Raw genomic sequence first — 21,510 nt, forward strand, 5'->3', positions numbered from 1 at the left:
TCTTCACCTAACACTCCTGCCATCTACCACCTTAATGGAACCTGTTTTTCCTAGAGACATAGTTTTGCTCACTTCTCTCTATGGAGGTTGCTTGTTTCTTCATAGCCTGGGGACCACTGGACACTCCTGCCTCCCATTGCCCCTTCCATCCTTGTGCAAAACCTTTTCTCTGGAGGCTTCTGCCATCCAACTAAATCTTCACTCTGTCCACTCTCCCTGATGCTGTCATCTACTCCCTCCAGGCCCCTCCACTACTCAGTGATGGCTTCCATCCTTGACTCTGTTTTCAAGCTCAGCTCCAGCCGTCTCCTTCACGTCTGTGCACGTGAATCTGCCAGCTACCCCTGTGCATCCCAGATCCTCGACTTCCTCAACTACAACGTGCTTCAGCCAGGTGTCCCTTGGGTCCTGCCATCACGAGGAACTACTCCTCACCTCTGTCTGAGGTTTTAAACTCCGAAGTCTTGTTCAGTGAGGGTCCATATCCTTCTAGCAATCTTTTGCTTTCACTGTACCCAGTCTCCAAACTTGTTCTCCAGTCTTTTCTCCAAATGCTCATTTATTTAACAAATATTGATTGAGATGCTTTGCTAGCTTCTGGGAATTTAGTGATGAGTAAAAATAGACATGCACCCTGTCTTTACAAAACTTGCAGTCCAGCAGAAGAGAGAGGCATTTACCAAATGATTACACAAAGAAATGTAAAATTGCTGCTGTGATAAGTGCTACAAAGTACAGACTATACTCATGGGGGACCTTCTGCATTAAATGGGCAGAGAGATGGCAGTAGAGCTGAGATCTGAAGGGTGAATAGTCTTTGAGGGGAAGCAAGTCTTCTAGGAGGAAGGAAGTGCTTGTGCAAAGGCCCTGTGGTAGTCAGGCAGAGCGGGGAGCACATGGTGAATAAGAACTGAAATTTCCGTTAACTGGAGTCTAGAGAGGGAGAGAGTGTGAGATAAAGCTGGAGAGGAGGAAAGGGCCAGAGTTTTTAGGGTCTTGTAAAGTATATCAGGGATTTTTTTGCTTCATACCAAAAGCCATGGAAGTCATTTGAAGCAATTGAAAGGGGGGGGCCTCTCCAGTTTGTATCGTGTGTCCTAAAAATCGAGTCCATTCTGCACTGAGTATGGCTATATAGTATTGCATTTTTGGAAGCACCAGATTTAAATGCCCACAAAATCACAGGCATTTTTACCAGTCTTCCTTACATTTGAATAAACCGGTTTTTCTCGTATCTGGAAGTCCCATGTATTTTATTTTAATGCTATAATTCTAAATACTGACTATGAAAGCAATTCTTTCTTCTTCCTTCCTTTCATCTTGAATACATCTATATCTAAACCATAGTTTGGAGTCTTGTTTCCAGGGAATCAGTTTACAGCATTTACTGTAAGCACTTCCAGAAGTCAAATGTAACATGCCTGAATGTTAGGTTGGGAACTTAGGGGGACCTTTGGGTGTTTAAATGGCACTATCAAAATATTGGTTTTATCCTTTACAAATCTTTTATTATTTATGATAACAAAAATATCTTTTTTTGGTAGCAAGATTATATCTTCTCCTATTAAGAACCACTAATGGTTTAGAGATGAGAAAAACATATTACTGTACTTGCCAGATTGTGATGGAAAAAAAATATCCTTCCCTATTTCCCTTAAGAAAACACTGAGACTCAGAGAGTGAGCTTCTTGGAGTAAAACCAACAGAAACACAGGCTTTTCAAAGAATCACAGAGGCAGGAGAGGGGCTGGGTCAGACCACTACTCAGCTCCCGGTAGCCCTGGCAGAGCTGAGGCACAGGCCCAGGAGAAAGCCCGTCAGCGGCCTCTTTAGGTTTTGTTTTAAACGGCATTCATTTGGCATAAAAGAGTGCCGCCTTTTCAGAGCAGAAGTTTTTAGTTCTTTCACTGTATGTGATAACCTATCAAGATCCCCCCCGATAATCATCTGTTCCAATCCCACCATTTCACAGATTGGGAAACTGAGTCCCAGAGACATTAAATGATGTGCTCAAGGGCATACTGCTTATTGGCAGAGTCAAGATTCAAACCCAGGCAGGCCTCCTGACTGGAGTCCTGTGCTGCGCCCGCCACGTGTCAGGCCTGTGATGCGCCTGGTGTCTGCCCTTCTCTGGCACAGCCAGGTGGCCCTGGAGTGTCAGGAATTCTTCTCTCCTCCCTCTTGGTTTTCCGTTCTCCCCTTCCACTTCCCCTTTGGGAGTTTGCAGTGGTGGTTGTGTTTGTTCTGTCCCCCTCCCTCCCTAGACTTCCCAGAAGTGTCTGTTTATATGTGTAGCATTTACAAAATTCACAAGGGACTGCTGAGTAATTTAAACTTCTGGATTCTATGAGCGTTGAGGGCAAAGACCAGGCCTGACTTAGCTATTCTAGTTTTCTCTTTCCCCCTGTCTCCCTCTGGGCCTTGTGCATAGGCCTTTGATAAATGTTTGTTGGAGGTGTAAAATTCACCAGACCAAACCTTATAATTTGGATGTTGGAATGATGTTATCTCTCATAAACAAAATGTCCCCAGATGGTTTTGCCTTGGGAGTTCTTATGTCTATTTTTTTTACATAGTGAGTTTTACTGTATATAAATTATGCCTCAATTAAAAAAAAAGTCATGTACCTTTGAGATCGTAGATAGAAAATTGTCCGTTATCTGAGGGGTCACTGCTGCCAGTAGCTGGCTAGGTCCCTATCAAACATGCAGAATCATTAATTAGGGTCATTTGTTCTGCTGTGAGCTGAGCAGAATGTGTAAAACCTGCTCAGGAGAGAATTAATTCCTCCTCCTCTCGGTACTTTTTAGAGCGCTCCTAGCACGATTCTCAAAGCCTGCAGGCCTCATACATATGTTCTAATGGGCTAATTGTTAAGGTGACATTTGTAAATTAATCTCTGACTTGAGCTAAGTGGTTTCTCCTAATGGCTTTAATTCAGTGACTCCCATTCTTGGCCACACATCAGATCCACTGGAGGAGCTTGTTAAAAATAGAGATGCCCAGCCTTGCTCTTCCCCTAGCTCCCGATTCTCTGGTCCCAGAGCAGGACGAGGGCATCTCTGTTTTTTAGGACTTGGGTGGTAGCCACCTTTGTGAGTCTCTGCTCCAAATCCATGTCTGAAGCCCTGTGTAGCCTCATGTGCCGATTGAAAGCATTTAGACCTAAACCAGACAACTGGAAACCAGGTTCTAGAACAGGCAATGTCTCTGAAGAGCCAACTTTCCTGATCCATTTGCCTCCGTATTCACATTACTAGATCTTTCTTTTCCTTGAGATGCTATAGTGACTTGAGGGAGGATACTCTGCTTTGCCGTACTGTTTTCCATTTTTATGAACTTTCTGAGATGTTTGGAATATCTTCAGGGCCGGTTGGAATTTCCATCATGAAGATGGCTGTGAATGTCTCCCCTCTCTTCTCCATTTATCATCAGACCCCTGCTGTCAGGTGTTAGAGGCTGACATTCTTTTAGTACAGTGTGTGTGTGTGTGTGTGTGTGTCTGGGTTCCTGACATTATTCTGTGCAAACACATGTCACTGTGTGTGTGTGTATGTGTGTATGTGTCTCGTTCCTGGCATTCTTCTGTGCAAACACATGTCATGTTTGATCTTGGAGTTTTGAAAATAGATGACTCACGAGCACCATTGTTCCAATGACATTTATCAAATTGCTTTTGTTTTTAGGAATCTGGCACTCTGTAAATATTGCTCAGTGCTCAGTATACTCAGTATCACTACACAGCCTCAGTGTTTTCAGTAAATCTAAGAATATGGCAGTTAGCACCGTGCAGGGTAGCAAGGTGGTCTGGTGAACCCAGACCATGAAAAGGTAGAAAGGCTGGACAGGCTCTGGTGAAGGTTAGCACGGGTGTGCCCCGAGACGGAATGCTCACTTGTCATGTGTATTGCAGTGTGTTCACATGCTCTTGTTTGTGACAGTGCTTTGTAAAGTGCTTGGTCGTTGTAAGAGGTTTTCTGTGACTCAGCTGCTGGAGGGTGAGTGCTGCCCTGTCTGATGTATTATGCTTTTCTTGGCCTCATCTTACATGTCCCTTGGGCTTCAGTGCCCCTTATCCCTGGGACTACAGAAGCACGTGGATGGATTCCCGGTGGCCCTCCCCCTTACTGAAGGAGTATTAGGGTGGCCATAACATGGAGGAAGAAGGGACGCTTTGAGAACGAAGAGGGTATTGAGACAGGAGCCCCTGTGGTTCCTACCTGTCCCGAACTCCTTCTCCATTTATGTATGTTTCACCTAGTCAATAGCTTATTATATGTTGACTAGACTTATACCATACAAGTGAGCACTAATTGCATAATAGCTTAGATTCCTGTAGGTAAGGATTCCTCTACAGGGGAGTATATTTTGTGACTCCAAGTGGACTTCTTTCTCTTGTTTTTCCTAGGGCCTTATGCATAGCCAATATGAAATAAATACTTAGATGATTATTTGGGGGTGCTCTATCACATAACCATTACCATTTAGGCTAAAATCTAATCGTTTTGTGTACTTGTACTAAATCTTTTCATACGTAGAGTAGGATTTTCAGACAATGAGGGATTTATCAGAGAGATAGAGGTAAGAGATGGAGAGACAGAGATAGAGACAGAGAGAGAGAGAGAGAGAACTGGTCCTTTGCTAGGGCCCTGTAGAAGATGAGTCTCTGTTGGATTCCTGTTTTCATGGCCAAATCCAAAGGGTTGATTCATTTTCTGTGGCACTTGGATCAAGGTTGACAGTGTAATCAGGCCTGACATGATAAAGAGCTGTTTAGCAAGTTTAAAAATCACACGCACAGTTGCCTCAATGCTGAGGAGCAGATCCTCTCCCAGTGATCATTTCCTGCCTGGAGGCAGGCGGGTGGGGGTGTGGGGTGGTGGGACAGTCTGGACACCCTGTACCTCATTTAGAGAAAGGGTTCTGGCTGAACATGTGGACCCAGCAAGGTCCACTCATCAGGATCTTTGGTTCCTGGGGGTTCTGGAGTTCATTTTCTCCTGGATGTCTTCCCTCCCTGACCCTATCAGAGAGATGCTGATATTTGAGTTTGCATCTTAAGAGGATAGCAGGATTCCTTCCCTCCTGTTGGTGGCTGATTTACTTAAATATGCTGCACATTATTCCTGATCACAGAGGCCAAGCCGAGGCAGCTGGGACAAATTAGTGTCAGCTACATGGTCTGGCCACCCCAAGGCTGGGGAATCATCGCATTGCGGGAGAGCTTAGATTTTGAGTTCATTTCAGAATGGTTCTTACAAATACCATTTGTAAGAACTTATTTCCTTTTCCTTTCCTCTTTCCTTTCTTTCCTCCCCTCCTCCCCTCGCCTCTCCCTGCCTCTCCACCTCTTCCATTATCTTCTCTCCAGCTTTAATGGAATAGGCATGTGTAGCCAGCTCTGACAGAAGCTCGGCATTCACAGACACACACACAGAGACACACACACACACACACACACACACACACACACACACACGGAGCCAAATTGACAGGGATTAGTCTTGGATCAGCTGTTTATGAATGAAGACGAGGTCCTCCCACTTTGTTCTGGCCACACCCCTTCTCTGCAGCGTTTTGAGAATGAGGTCAGGGCCGGGATCTAAATGCTTATGTCTCAGAAATAGCAGCACAGGTCAAAATTAATCTTAAGCTATTTGTTTTGCTGTCTCATTCAGATAAGAGAGGGAAAAGCAGAGGCCTGGTTATGTTTTTGTTTGTTTGTTTTTGTGTATAACTTTGCAAAGAATGCATGAATGAATGTGTGTGAGGGGAGAGACGGAGGCGAGCCTGCCAGGGGTCCTAGCACTGGGTCGATGGTAATTACTGACAGACTGCAGGAGTTTCCTTGGGTTCAACGAGAGCGTGTTTTAGTTTTTAAAACAAAATGGAAGAATAAAATAAACCCCAGTGGTGTATTGTTTTAACACAACTTGTCATAAGGAGCATTTATCAGGTACTATGAAACTGCGTATTCCTTTTATACTGTCCAGTTGTTTTAACTGTCAGTTGTTTACTTTGTAACCCACCATCCCTCCCAGTAGCTCCATGGAGTTTTGTAATGTTTTAAATGAATATCTCATGGAGATTTCATTTTCTATCAGCCGCTTTGGCACACACACACAATAGAGATGTGTATGCGTGTACAGATGTGTGTGCACGATTCTCTCTTTCACACACACATGCACACACACACACACAGCTTGATCACACCTAGTCTTTACATCAATTGGGATTCATATCTATCCACCAGCTGATGCCAGAGGGATGTCAGTATATGGATACTCTGAAGACACTGACACTTCTAACACCTTTCAGTCTGCAGTCCCTCTAGGATATTAGCAAGTCTAAAAGGTCTTTGTTGAGCCCTGGCATTCTGTGTGTGGTGGTGGTGTTTATCTTTTGTTCTGAAGTTTAGTTGTTAGCCCTGAGCGTCTTTTTTAAAATTTTTGAACATCCTTTTGGTTGCACTACTAGTCTCCTCTATGAAAGATTAAATAAACAAATTGAAATGTTGAGTGAGGATAGAAGTGTTAGTGTCAGCCTACTCTGCTACGTATTCATCTGATGGACTTTAGTGTGACAGGTATCCTTTGAAGGAGATGCCAAAACTGTCTTTTATATCAATGGTGATTAATTTTGAGTGACGAGCTTAAAGAAGAACAAGCATTGTCTTATAACTGGCCTAATATATTACCTAATTTGGCTTCCTGCACCTAAACGGTTTCCAAAATACTTGAGAAGTATAATAACTACACACACACACACACACACGAGTGTGCATGCACACACACATGCACATTTTGTATATATGCGGTGAATATATTCATAGGTACACACATACATATACAGACGTTTATCCGCGCAGCATACACACACACGTATATGGAAATTTGTACTTTTTGATTGATATTTCTTATATAGAAACAGAAAGTAAATTAGTGAATTAGTGGTTATCTAGGGCTGAGGGTAGGAACGGGGATTAACTGTTAACGGGCATGAGGGATCTTACCAGGATGATTAAATTAGATTATGGTGATGGTTGCCCAACTTGGTAAATTTATTCAGTCATTGAATTGTACTGGATGGATGAATTGTATGGTATGTAAATTATACCTCAGTAAAGCTGTTAAAAATTGATAGTCCTGTATTTGAGTTCCTTTGGGGCCTAGGTTACGTATAATATGAAAAATTATATCACCTCAATTTTTTACCTGCTCTTTTCCCACTGAAGTGTGTTGGCTTCAGTTGTGGAGAAGCTGGACCCTGAGATAACAGGGCCAGATACAAACCCAGTGCCGTGAGATACAAAAGTCTGCCCTGACCCCTGTTGGCCAGCAGCGAGGTTGCTGGCCACTGCCAGGTAAGGAGCCGACATTAGGGTGGTATGTGGGGGCAGCAAGGGGATGAACTTCCCAGGCAGGCCCCAGAAAGCAATGGACACCATGCTTCCGAGCTGCTGCTGCATGTCATATAAATAAATAAATAAATGAATAAATGAATGAATGAATAAATAAATAAATAAAAATCCCCGTGTTCAGCTCTTAAGTGATGGCATTTTTCTCTTCTTTTACAGGTTGTCTTAGTCTTTGCTCTCAGCATTGGTGCACTTGTAATATACTTCATAGATTCGTCAAAGTGAGTATTCAAATACATTGTCTTGTCCTCTTTTCTTTGCACTGATCAGTTGATTTACTTTAACACCAACCCTTGCAAGAGCCTCCTGAGTGAGGAAGACTTTTAGAGGAAGGCAGGGCTGTCTGTGCTGATTTTCTGAATGGGACAGCAAGCTCTCACGAGGAAGACCAGTTTGGCCTAGGAGGGAGGAAGAGGCAGCTGAGGTCAAGCCTTTTTGCTGGTTATTATTTATTTTAAAATAGCTGTTTCCTGATGAAGCATTTGCACTGAAGGTGCAAAGAGGGCTTTGATGTGAATTTGCAACCTCTGGGAGAGTTACAAGAATGAAGCATCCTTGCCGTGGCGGTAGGGCCCTTTTCTTCTTACGGTTTCCAATGCTTTAATCTTATTGGAGGTCAAATCAGCAAGCATGACACTATCCTTTGCACCTGCCAGCCAAATGTTCGGTGGAAGCATCGCTCACTGGTGCCTCCTGACTTGTTGTGAAGGTAAGGAGATGGGATGGAGGAGTTCATGACTCCCAGAGGTGGAGGCCCATAGCCATCTGAGAATTCCTGTAGTGGACACTCATGCAGACCCCTGGGGTGCCAGCTGAGTGAATAGGTGCTCCATCCTGGGGTCGTGTCTGTGCAACAGACAGTAAAGACTTTGTAGGAGGCAGAAGAGGGCACTGAGCAGAGCTGCTAGGTGGCGGTCAGTTCTGCCCTGGTTCCTGCAGGTGTTACCCCCAGGTGTATTATTTGTTTCAACTATTCTGCTGTAAGCTTGAAGCTGACAGCATCTGGGAAACTAGAGCTGAGCTGGTCTGACTCGCCTCTCTGTGCTGACATGAACTTGACAACTGGACAATGGCCTTGAGCTCTTTGCCTGCGTTGTCCACTGTGAGAGTGTTTTTAACTGCTTGAACTCTGTCCCTGCTACTGCTGGACACTGGAGTTTGATCAAGGAAACCTGCTTGGTATCCTTGTTGGCTCAGACCTGGGTGTGCCTGAATTCTGAGCTTAGCGCTCTTTTTCTGTGGCTCGGGATGGTAGCAGTTTCATGCACTCCTAGACTCTGAATTTCTCAGAATCACCTGGTCACCAGCCAAAGGCTTTTGTGCATTTGGGTGCAAAAGCCAAAATGTCATGTCAGGGAAAATAAATAAAACATCTCCTCTAATCACCTGTCTCTGGGAATCAGCCACGTCTGGAATATTAGAGATTTTTCAGCCCATCCCCACACACAAGGCTGGGCTGCTGTCACCCATCTCAGGTGGAGGGTCCTTTAAAAGTCCTCCAGGAGACGAGATTCCACACGCTCCTTCGTCAGCTCTTCCTGACCAAGAAAAAGAAGAGCTTTTCAAGTTTGGAAACTGCAAGCGATATGTCATTGAAGGTAAGCCTCTTTTCAATATCTCCTCCTAATAATTCTGGATCATATTTGAATTGAACCAAAGATCTTCTAAAGCCTCTGGTCTTATTTCTCCATTCTCTCCCCAGGAGTGAGGAGTGTTTTCCCGAGTTGTGGGTACATACTCTGCCAACTTCCTGCCGGGGCTCAGGAAGTAGGTTCGGGTATGTAGTCTGAGTGCCCGAGGCAGAGCAAAGCCTTACATGGAGGTGAGTGTGGTGATCGATTAGAGAGACAGATGCCTCGGCGCCTTCTTGCCCCCCTCTCTCTTTGCTCCTCTGTATTTCTCAGAAATAAAATGCTCTTGCTAGATGAGTTTGAAGTGCGTCCTTTTTTTACAGTGTCTACTATAAGGCAGTCTTTTGCTCTCTAGATCCTGGTGTTCTCGGCTCCATGTGAGAGGATGGAAAGGGATGGAACTCCCGAAGGCAAGACCCCCTTCCCTGGAGCCCTGCACCACCTCAGTGTCTTTTGGATTTAGTTACAATTCTGCTAAGCCTGGGAAAGCTAGCATTGGGAATCCTCTCTGGTTCTGGTTTCTTTTATGAACTTGCAAAGAGTCTATTCCAAGGATGGACCTTTGGTCCTGTTCTCAGCTTTTCCTAGCAAAAGTGCCAATAATCTTAGAACCAAGACTGTCCTCACTCTTCCTGAGAACTGTCCTAGCCGCGTCCTAGCCTCAGTCTTTCTTCTCTGTCACTAAACTCTGTGGTTTGTCATAGCGAGCCCTTGTTTATAAGATGACTTTATGTTTATTTATGTAGCTGTTTCCACTTTTCATTTGAATTACTACATTTGGTTCTGAAGCCCTATCCCAAGGTTCTAGTCTGTGGGTGACCTGATCAGCAGAGTCAATACCGAAGAGTCTACCATCTACCTGGGGAAAGCCAGCATGCTTACTTGAAGTAAAGTGAAGAATTAGAGTGTAATCTATAAAGTAACCTTTATGATAAGCCAGAGATTCCCAGGAATTAAAAAAAAAAACCATCAGAGTCAAGCATAGTAAACAAGATAAAAAATTCTGTCCACACGTAAGATGCAAATGGACCTTAGGTAAGAAAGCAGAATGTAAATTCTTAAAATTTATCCTTTTCATTCAAAACTATCACTGGTTTTACACACTCGTGGTTGGCTGACCATCTAGGCACCTTGGAAAGAGAGCTTTAAACTTCTCTTGGAAGTTATACTAATTCATCACCCTGAAAAACATACCCAGTATTTTTCAGATCAACTTTAGTTAGTATGTACAGTCATGCACCCTATAACGACGTTTTGGTCAATGACAGACCACATATACCACGGTGGTCCCACAAGATTAGTACCGTATAGCCTAGGTGTGTAGTAGGCTATATCATCTGTGTTTGTGTAAGTACATTCTATGATGTTCACACAACAACAAAATTGCCTAACAACGCATTTCTCAGAATGTATCCCCATCGTTAAGTGACACGTGACAGTACCCCTTTCAAATAGATAAATCAAAAGACAGTATATTGGCTTTCCCTTGTGTGAACCTAATGGGGCAGACATTGTCCATGACTTGCCTTGTCCTAGTGAATTTTAACTAGAGCTGGCCTCCCCCAAAATGGTGGGGATGCCCCAGCAGCACAAGTTCAAGATGTGAGGCTCTCTGCGCCCAACCCTTCGAAAAGTGGGAGGAATGCATATTCGTCTATACAACAGGCTGTCCTTGTCTGCTCTGCTGGCTCAGTGTCAGGGCAGGCCGGTTCAGGTTGTGTGAGCGAACAGGCAGGCCGAGTGATTGTTCTACTTCTGTGCAGCGTGGGGAGGGCAGTTCAGATGAATGTCATAAAGGGTGGGTTTATGATCTTTCCTAATCTTTCAAAGCTTATTTTACTATCAAGAGGCAGCGGGTAGGTCGTTTTCAAAGATGTCCTCTGCTACACGTCTTTCCTTTTCCGTTGTTAGACCAAGATAGATCCCTGAGCAGTTCTTTTTCATTCAGGGGGTTGAGAAGCCTATCTTTGGGTCTTAATTTTCCTAGAGCGATCACCACAGAAGGATCACTTGTGCAGCCTCAAGTGATTACCACCTAGCTAAGATGGATTGTGCTCAGAGGTCCTGGAGCTGAAAACCGGAAAGAATTACATTAAAGTGTGTTAAAATGATGCTTCCTCATCCCAGCAGTAGACTCTCTAGAAACACCCAAGCAGAGGGAGATGTTCCACCCAGTCTTTTCTTAATGTCAGTTTCTTAACAGACACAGAGAAGCGTTAAGCCAGCTGTACACAGTAATCCCATCCCCCAAAAGATGCTAAATTAGCCACACATGGCAGATATTGTCCAAATGAACTCCATTTCCTTTTCATTCTTTTTAAAGGTGTTGTGCCCCATGTAAGGCACATGGAACTCCAGCTCCTAATTCTGATGTCTTTCCGTGCCTATGACAACCTTTCCTCCCACACACTCTGATGCTCTGTGAAGCAAAGATTTTTAAAAAATTGTACAACCAAGTCAAAAGTGCCCTTAGATGCCCTGTGGGTGATAATGTCACCATTGCTGGGTTCCATCTCTGTCTATTTTCTCTCTTTGACATAGGAACAGTAATTCTTTTCTAATAGATAAGAAGGAAAAAAAGACCCAATGATGTCAGTGTGAGGGCAGGATTCATGGGTTGTATAATGCAGCAGTTCCTGCTGCTTCTAGAATTTCAGGAGAGGGTTGGGAGAGACAGTCTCAGGACTCTGGGTATTTGCATTTTTTCCAGAGGCATTCTGGGGAAAGGTGACTCACCTGTGTGGAGATATTTATTCCTTTGATTCATGTTTAAACTCTGCTATTTCTTATGCTACAGTGACATGGCTTATGAATATTTAATGCTGCGTGTACTGAAAATGAAGGTCAAGTCTGCTTACTGGTGACTTCAGTGCAGGCTCGAGGCTCTGAAGGGCAAGCTACCTGCTGTTGGCAGAGTAAAGCTGAAAGGTTATACGTTGTTAAAATTTTCCTTAATGACTTTATCTACTCCAAAATGGCTGGTGCACAGTAGGGGCACCTGCTGATGTTGCCAGTCTTTGCTCTTGGCTTCTGGTATCAGCAGTGCTGTTTTGAGGACACGGACACGAGGAAGGGAGAGGGGACAGCAGTAAATTGTGGAGAGCTTCTAATCCAAGGGCTGGATTCCAGGGTAACAGTGGTGTTACGATGTGAAAATGGCCTTCCCTCAGTCTTTAAAATTTTACGTTTGTATTCATTGATTCATTCCTTTCATATTCATTCATTCATTCGAGACATCTTCCATGTGATAATACTGAATATTTTCCACACGGTATAATTGCTTACAGTTAGATACGGTTGAGGAAAACTATCTTTAAGATTGCAATAGAAATTGACCAGATTGTTTTCATAGTCTCTGGAAGTAAAACTGGCACCATTGATGTAATGGGGTTACTCACAGCTTTAGCAGAACAGGCCAGTCACCCAGTTGTTTTACCCACTCAAGTCTTTACACAGCCAGGCCCCTAGTCCCTCAGCCTAGAAATTCTCCTCAAAAGGGAAGAGAGGGGCAGGTGGTTAGAGGGCTCTAACATTCACTGATCACCTGCTGTGTGCAAGGTATCCTGCTAAGCACTTTAAAATAAATAAAACGTGCAATCTCATTGAATCCTCCCAACAACATGATAGGGTAGGTATTATTACTTTACAGATGAGGAGGCTGAAGCTGCAACATTTGCCCAAAACTACGTAGCTAGTAAGTTGTGGAGCCAGGATTTGAATCCAGCATGTCTAAAGGCATCTCTCTTCCAAGTGTCAGGATGTGAAAGTACCGATTGTAGAAGGGACTAAATGGGTTGAGTGAGATGTGGCGAGAATGAGAGGGCACTTAGCCTCATCCTGCCAACTCATCTGTCTTGTTTTCTCTTCTGTTCTCCATCTCTACCTCCCCATTTCTCACCTTTGGGGCCAAGTCTGTAAGTCAGCAGTGCTTACGAGGGTCCTGTCACAGCTTTCTCCTTAGGATGTGAGACATAAGCTGTCTGATGCCTATTTGGGCCTTAATTCATTTCTTCCTAAACTATGGCTTAAGACTCGCTTCTCTTTTATCTCCGTGGAGCGGCAGCATTTCATGATGGAATAGGGTCACTTCAGTAAAGAACAAAGAAAGTTGATTGTTTCTCCAGGGCTCCTCCCACCTAAGGGATTCTTTCCCACTAGAAAGACCCTTTGCCCTCCTCTCCTTACCTAGTTCTCTGTGCCTGTTATTTGACACACCAAAGTGAGATAGATTCTTTTATCTCTTTAGAGGTAATTTGTTATAGATTTGCATTGTGTGCCTAGAGCCTTAGTATTATCAAACCAACGGACTTTAGGAAACTTTGGTTCAAAAGAGGTTTCTGTGGAGGTCTTTGAAACAATGTACCATATCTGACCGCCTCCTGCACTCCTGGTCTTACTGTGCACTCAGGTGTTGACCCAGTGTCTCCCATGTGCCTCGTGGCAGGTACCTAGCAGAGCTGTGAGGACAGCGTAGATCACGTTCATGACAGTGCATTGTAAACTGTAAAGTCCTGTGAATGCTTTCACTATCACCATTAGCACACCCTCTGCCCTGCAGCAGGAACAGCTGGGTAGCCCCTGGCATAGAGAAGGAAGCTCACCAGCTCCTTCAGTGCCCAGCTCCTTTATGGAACTCAGCCTTTCTAGGTAGTGTTCTGGGAAATTCGCTCCAGCTCTCCGCCTTTATGCCCCTTTGAGAAGTCATGACATGCACTTAACCTTTGTTGAGGAAATCAACACAAATCACTGTGTATGTAAAGCATCTCCCTAATCGTTTTTTTTTTTTTCTTTCTTTTTAAATACTCCCCCCAATTTTCTCCATCTCTCACTGGCATTTTTATTACCAGGCTTTCGTTTGGAAAATTATGGGTAGGGAAAGTTCAAGGGCAGGATGTTCAGAACAGCACTGCACATCTGTGAAGGGAACACAACAGGAGAGCTAGCAGCTGTTGAAAGAATGGAATGTCAGATGGTGAGGGAGTGAGCCCACTGAAGGGGCGGGGAGAGGAGACGCCTTCAGGGCAAAGAGGCTGTAAATAACTCCCAATGGGAAGTCCTTGTCCCCTCTTAGAATTTAACCTTTAAAGGCAACACTCAGTTCTCCGACATGGGAGCAACCCTAACCCAACCATTCTACCTGGTGTAGTTTTCCAAATTGCCATTCCTTCATCGGTTGGGTATAAACCTGGTAGAGAAGACAGGTGGAGGTTTATCAAGAGGGTAAGCGGAGTCTTTCTCCTTCCACCTTCCACATTGGGGAGGTGGTCTCAGCTTCCTCGCTTATCTCTCATTGTGCATGTAATACATGGGTACTTCATGCAACAGCATCTAGAAACATCATGGGAACTGCTCCTCTTTGGCATTGCCTTGTTAAAAATCAGGGACTGTGTTAGGAGTGGGAAGGAGGATAGAGCTAGACCTTCCCGGTTTGCTACAAAAGATGACTTTAGAATATAATGTTAAAAGTTGAGGAGGCTTCAGAGTCCACTTGGTGCCACTCATGCATGTTCCCTGTGCCTCAGCATCCTCTCCTGAGAAGGAGGGTTCAGTGACCTGCTCAAGGTCACCCAGCTAGCCCAGAGCAGTCAGGGGCCAGAGCTCTTCCCTCTCAGTCCAGGCCCTTTTCTGCTTGATCTCTTGGGTTCTTTCTACTAAATAAAAAATGAACCAAGATGTGCCAGCAAATATTATCCATTGAATAGTGAAGCAAATTGACTTTTTACCCCAATTCTGGAGTTTCAGGCTGTCATCATGGGGGGAACTTAAGGACCATGGAAAAGAACAAATATAGTCCCAGGGGGAAAAGATCAAGCCCTGCCAGGTGGGTGCTTGGAATTCGTTTATTTCACCTCCCTTGGCAAGAGGCCTTGAATTCCTTGATGTTATGGTCCTGCTGCTCTTTTTTCTTTTTTCTGTACTATTTCAGGGAGGAGGTAAGAGTTTAACTCTGTTCTGGAGAGTTAACAAGACTGAACACATTGGTTTGCCCTGTTTGGAATTTATTGTGCATAACTTTTGAGGACATTTTGCCCAATTGCTCATTTGTTTCTCCTGTGCAAACACTCTCTGATAACTTTGTCTGTAAATCCATATCTGCTCTACCCTCCAAAATTAGAATGAATTATTTCTTCTCTTCTTACCACTCTCCAAAATTTGAGAAGGAAAGCTTTGGATCATCTGACACTGTCACAGCCCTCTTGCTTCTTTTAAAGGAATGATTGTTTCAGGGCAAATTGAAGAAAATGCATTCCCTTTCAGGCCTCATTAGTTATTTATGTCTTCTGCAATTAGCATGTGTTTATACCACAGAGGGCTGGATTCCGCCGCCCCGCGTCGCATGGCGCTGGTCCTCCACCTAAAGTCGCAGCCAGACGTGCATGTAGAAACTGCCGAGAGATCAGGGTAGGAGCCAGCTGGAGGGAGAGGCTGGAGCTCAGAACAGTTTAATCCAAATGCAAGGGCAGAGCTCATGCTTAACACAACCATGGCCGTGCTGAGCTGTGGTGTCGACTGCTATAGCTTCATCGTGGGTTTTATGGGCTGCAGACAGGAATGGAGCTGTGACCTCTGTCTTTGCTTTTATTTCCCTGCCCTTCTTCTTGACAGCCTGACAAATTGTAGCTTTGGGGAGACCCTGGTCAGTGTTGAGTCATTTGTAGTTTAAAAATAGAATCCCTTGCAGCAAGGATGTCCTTGGGACATTTTGATACACGTCACTATTCACAGAATTTGGGAGAAGGGAGCATGTGTGTGTGTGTGCCTGTGTGTGTGTGTGCCTGTGTGTAGGGAACAATCCTATCCCACCTATAAATCGATGAGAAAGCGTAGCATGGGAGGACTGACCACCAGTCTCATCATAATAACTGAGATGAGGCTGGCAGCCATGTACCTGTGCCCTTAAAGGTATCAATCAGGTAGTAGAGCTCTATTAAGTACCGACCTTGTGCAAGGCATTTTGCTAGGTACTAGGGGATTTAAAATACTATATATAAGGCTAGATCTTTTCCGTTAATATGATTAAATTGTATATGTTTTTACCAAGGGTCAGGAAGTCCAGCCGTAAATACAGGAAAAGTGAGTTAAAACAAGATAGCAAGTGAGATATCACAAGGCAATATGTCATCAATTACTAATCTGAGCATGGCTAACAATAAGTGCTGAAGGTTGAGGAGCTGACAAGGTAGCTGGATCTTATGGAGTGTTTTGGCTCTGGGGAGGTTTTGAGTTGAGGAGACAGAAAACTCAGCCTCCTCCCAACTCGAGGAATCCACCAGAGGGAACTGTCATCATGACCTGCACTTTGGCCTCTTGGCTTTTGTTTTCAGTGTGTGCTGAGTCCAGCGAGGCCCTGCCTTGAAATCAGCCGCTGAGATTAAGGATTGAGAATGCTTCAAGGATGGCATAGCAGAATGAGAAAAGCAAACTGTCTCTGGTGGTGGTATTGCTTATTCTCCAATTACACGTGATGAAAACTTTTGGAAACTTCTATTTGGAAGTTTCCAGAAGTGGCAGACTGAAAGGCATCCACTCCAGCTTTTTGAAATCAAGGTCAAGGTGTAATGTGCCTTGCAGGGGCCTCATTTATGACCTTACCGTATGCAGACCATCCGGGATGTGGTGGGGAGGAGTCATGGATAAGTGAGGCTATGCTACTGGCAAACTGGCCACAGCATACCCCAAGATGTTTCTGGAAACCAGTGTTTGCCCCGAAGATGCACTGTGATGTTCATGGGCCCTAGGTACTTATGCCTTCTCCATAAAGAATATTAAAAGTTATATTTTACTACTGTGTTTGTATAAAGATGAATATAATCCGGGATGGATTCATTATTACATATTCGTTATTATTATATTTATTTTTCTTCTGATTTTAAAGAAATTAAAATGAAGACATTTTCATGGGTCGCTAGAAGTATGGTGACCCTAGGCGCTGTGTCTGCCGTGCCTGGTGGAGACCTGGCTCTGTTTCCTCCCTTCCTGTCAGCCCCATCCATCTGGAAATTTTCACAGATAAGAAGACATGCCCAGAGACAGATGCCTTAAACCACACCCCTTCCACTGTCATCTAATTGTTTCAGATGAGAAAATAAAAATAAACATTCCATTTCAAACCCCATCTTCTGACTTGGCTTTGGGAAATATTAACTTCAGCAACCTAGCATTAAAAAAAAATGACACTTGTGGATATGTCAAAAATTTTAAGAAAACCTAATAATCTTGCTTTTCTTGAGTTTTGGAGAAACATGTGCTCTGTCCATCCTTGTATCTGAAAATGAGTCTTGGCAGTGAGGAGATCTGTTTTCTGAGAGTACCACAGTAAAAAATAACATTTCCTACATGGAGGTTTGCAAGCTCAAGTCGACAGAGGTGGGCGGGTGTTAGAGATGAGGGAAGCAAATCTGATGAGGACCGGGATAAGCTGAGAGCCGGAGCTCCCCCTGAAGTGACTTCCCAACTCTGGCTGACGGTCGCCAAGCAGGTATGCAGACCTGTGCAGCCGGATCTTCCGTGTGTCAAAGAGAAGAGAGGAAACTGCGCTTTTATGTTGAATCTCCAGCTTTAAAATATTGTCCACGACTCCAAACCTTTTAAAGTACTCTGCAGGCCAAACCAAACATGTCTGCAGGCCAGATTTGGGCCTCCCGTTTTCAGTCTCTGTTCTAAACTGTCTCTCTTTCGGGTCTTGAATTAGCTCTGTTCCCTGAGTGCCAGAAAGTGTTCTTAACTCTTGGTCCTCCGTCTCCCGAAAAGGGCTCCTTCTCTCTCCAAGGTGAGGAGTCTTTGGTCCCTAGATGTTCCGGCTTGTTTCCCACTTAACACGTTTTCAAACGCTGCTAAAGTAAATGTCCACTTTGCTCTAGGCAAATACTGTATGTCACGGCAATAAATCACCCACAGCTTACTGTAAAGCCCCGAAGCTACATATCACTGACTTTACGTCATCCCCGAAAAGAACGTCGTTAGGACCTCATAAACATACGCTCTGTTTGTTTAAGAACTGCAAAAGCTTTTTAAACATGGTTGCTAAGTCACAAGAGTGTATTTTCCAGGACATAAATGGAAGCGAACATAACCCCTTAAATTGTCAGATTCTTTGTGAGAAAAGAGGCCCAAAGCTGTCTGTTCTGCCGGTGTATTAACTTGACCAAAACAGAGTTGATTATACTAGGCATGTAAGTGTCGATGATTGTTCGACACTGTCTTCTGACTTATTTGGCTAAATGGGCACATCATATGAAACTTGGTTTAATTTCTAACACATGTGAGTGTGAAAGCATGTGTTAATATAGATACATCAGAAAAATGGCAGAAGCATCACTGGACTTTTCTTCCCAGATATGGTCCCAAGTTTGAGCTCTATCTCCATCTCCTGACCTTTCACTTTTCACGTGATAACTTGGCTCTTAATGTTAGGGTAGCCTTAGGCTCTGCTTGAATACAGAGCCCGGAGCTCAGATATTTTCAGAGCTGAGAAAAAGATGGCCACTCCGTTATAACAACCTTTATTCCAGTAGAGCTGCTTCATCAGTCTGGTTTCCAGATGGAAAACACTCATACTACCCTTCACCTATCACGGTTCTCTCGGGAGGAAACTGTAGGTAGGACTCCAGGCCTACTTTTTGGATGTTGGAATCTACTGGAAGGCACTTGTCCTGCTCTGCCGCATGTTCCTATTCACACTCAGACAGAGAACTCTTATCTCTTCCTTTGACAGCTGGTGTTTTCACCTCCTCCCCCTAACCCCAGAAAATGAACCCATGGCCCAGTTTGACATACACTTGATCTTGATTCCTAGAGGGAACTGCAGGAACGGGACATAGAGAGAGGGGAAGACCTTGCATGCTATTAGATGACTCTACCTGGCACGTGCTTTTCCTCTAGCAGCAGGAGGAAGTGGGCGAGGAGTGCATTGGGGATTTTGCCCTCTTCATAATAGCGTGAACAGGGATAATAAGGCAAGGTCTGTAAAGAGCAGCATTAATAATTGAGATGTGCTCCAGGCGGCCGTGCCACCTGTCAGTGCCTTCGAGCACAATCTGTTATCTAGTATGTGGTGAGGCTGGGGAGTAGACCAGGAGGGTGCGTTTGGTGGCTCTGTGTCTGCATGCATGTATGTGCATATGCTTGGAGGAGGCTTGAGTGAGTAAGAGTTGATAGCTACAGCAAGTAAAATTATAGAAGGCAATGTGTGTAGGTTACCGTGTGGAATGGTGGTGGTTCTTTTGTGAGCCAAGCTCCCCTTTGGGAATTTGATGAATGCTATAGGTATTTTGCTTACCAGGGACACTATAGTTGTCCATGGACCCCAAGTTAAGGATTTTTGCTCTGTAGGACTGGTTCATCTGCTCACTCCCTCCTGTTTCTTCTGCCACAAAGATCACTTGGCAGACAGAGGGCAGTTTTCATACCCAAAGGTTAAGCAGAGATTGATCGAGAACTCTCCTTGTCCTGGCATACAAAATGCGTCTGAGCGCAAGTCTCTCTACAGTGTGTTCTTTCTTCTTGAGCAAGCATTCCCCCTTTCCCCCAGTGCATTTGAAATCTGGAAAATGTAGGGGCAATGCTAATGAAACTGGAGACGGGAGGCCCTAGGCTTCCTAGCTCCTCCTTTAATATCAGGCAACACTGAGAGCAGTATGTGAGAAGGGATGGGGCCACAGCACAGAGCCTAAGCCCTCTTTGTTTTGTGTTTCTCTTATATAGCATGGGTTAGCACCTGTCTTTAGTGGAAAATTTCCCTCTTGGGCTGCAATTCAGGAATGCAAATAATCTCCAGCCAAAATCATTTCTTCTGAGACCCCGCACTGGGGCACCAGGATGTAGGCAACGTTGGGATGCCCAAACAGATGTGAGCAGCTGCCACTTCTCCACAAGTCTGTGTCCCTCACCCACCACTGGAGTCACTGGGGACCTCTGTGGGCTTCAGACCAGTTTGACAGAAAACAGAAGAGTGGCTTCTGAGAGAAGCTCCATCTCCCCTGAATTCCCTGCTTCCTTCAGATTTCTTCCTGCCTGCACCTGTCTCCAAGCCAGCTGACTGTGACAGTTTAATTGGTGCAGGGAAAGCAGGGCGGGGAGAAGCAGGCAGGGGTAATTGGTGTTCTGGAAGAAGGAGACTCCCTAGAGATGAGTGAGGGGAACTGTAACAGACAGGCCTGAGAGTGCTGTGTATGGGCAGAAGGTCACTGACCCTTGCTTGAAAAAACACTGGCTAAAGAGGAAATGTTTGCCAGCTTCCTCCTCCCCGAGCCGCTTGGGCCAGTATCATGCGTTCATATGTATTGTCAGTGCCCTGTCCACTAAGGGGCAAAGAGCTCGGCTGGGAGGCTGGGGCCTGGAATGAGAACGGGTGGAAAAGAAAGGCAGAGCTTCCTGGTGGTTAGCGTCAGGATTTGGAATCAGAATTTCCTGGGCTTAATCCTAATCTAACACTTTATGGCTGTGTCCCCTTGGGCAAGCTAGTCAACCTTTCCAAGCTGTAAAGTCTTTCCTTTTTGAAATGGGGTGAAAATGATGATGAAGGATGACAATAATACCTACTTCATAGTAGGGTGTTGAAAGAATGAGGGGATGCATGTAACAGCTCTTAGCATAGTGCCCAGCGTGAAAGGGGCCAAAAAAGTATTAGATATTATTGTTGTTCTTTTGAGGTTTGTTTTGAAGCTTTTAATCAGGTTTTTAGAGAGGAAAGATGTAGACACATTAAAGTTAAGAAACAAAACGAGCTGTATTGCAAGGCAGTGATGTGATTAATTATCAAGGTAGTGGACAAGACCTGATCTTCTTAAAACTGCCAATCTCGACTCATGGATGGTTTGTGAAAACCATAGAGTGGGTCAACAAGCGTTGAAAAAAGATTAGATTGAACAATCTTAGATAAAAGTACTGCTCTGGAAGATCAATGTGATTATATCAAACTTTTATTTCAGTTATAGACAGAGATCTATATATACTGTATAAAATATGTGTGTACTGGTTTGTGATGTAAATATATTTCTTACTGTGGCTTGAGAAACACTAGCTCTGAGTACAGAAGACAGTGTGCTCTCTGGGCTGCAGGAATTCCTTCAGGGAGGAAGGGAGACTAGAACTGGGTCTCCAGGCATGGCTAGAACTTAGATAATACAGAAGAAGAGGAGAGGGTGAGTGGTCCACAAGACTCTCTCACCTCTGATGCTCACTGCAAGTTCCGGGAGTTCACCAAACCACCCTCAGCTTTGATAATTCACTAGAAGGACCAGAGAGCTCACTGAAGGCTGTTATACTCACAAGCGGTTTACTACAGGGAAAGGATACAGATTAAAATCAGCCATGGGAACAGGTGTGTGGGGCAGATCCGGGAAAGTACCGAACACGGAGCTTCCATTGTTCTCTTCCTGTGGAGTCATGGACAGTGTTACTCTTTCAGTGTCGATGTATGACAACATACAAGGAGTATTGCCAACAGGGGAAGCTCACCGA

At 44.4% G+C, this 21,510-nt stretch overlaps 1 protein-coding gene across 1 annotated transcript in view; it reads left to right on the top strand.

Moving 5' to 3' along the window:
• The window catches only part of KCNMA1 (potassium calcium-activated channel subfamily M alpha 1), a 488,218-nt gene that overhangs the window by 136,906 nt on the left and 329,802 nt on the right, over window positions 1-21,510 (top strand). Inside the window, exon 4 of the mRNA XM_058542759.1 lies at window positions 7,577-7,638. Within this exon, the coding sequence (XP_058398742.1) occupies window positions 7,577-7,638 (62 nt within the window). The remainder of the gene's footprint in view (window positions 1-7,576; window positions 7,639-21,510) is intronic.

Source organism: Diceros bicornis, chromosome 6, assembly GCF_020826845.1.
Source record: "Diceros bicornis minor isolate mBicDic1 chromosome 6, mDicBic1.mat.cur, whole genome shotgun sequence".
Lineage (NCBI taxonomy): Eukaryota > Metazoa > Chordata > Mammalia > Perissodactyla > Rhinocerotidae > Diceros > Diceros bicornis.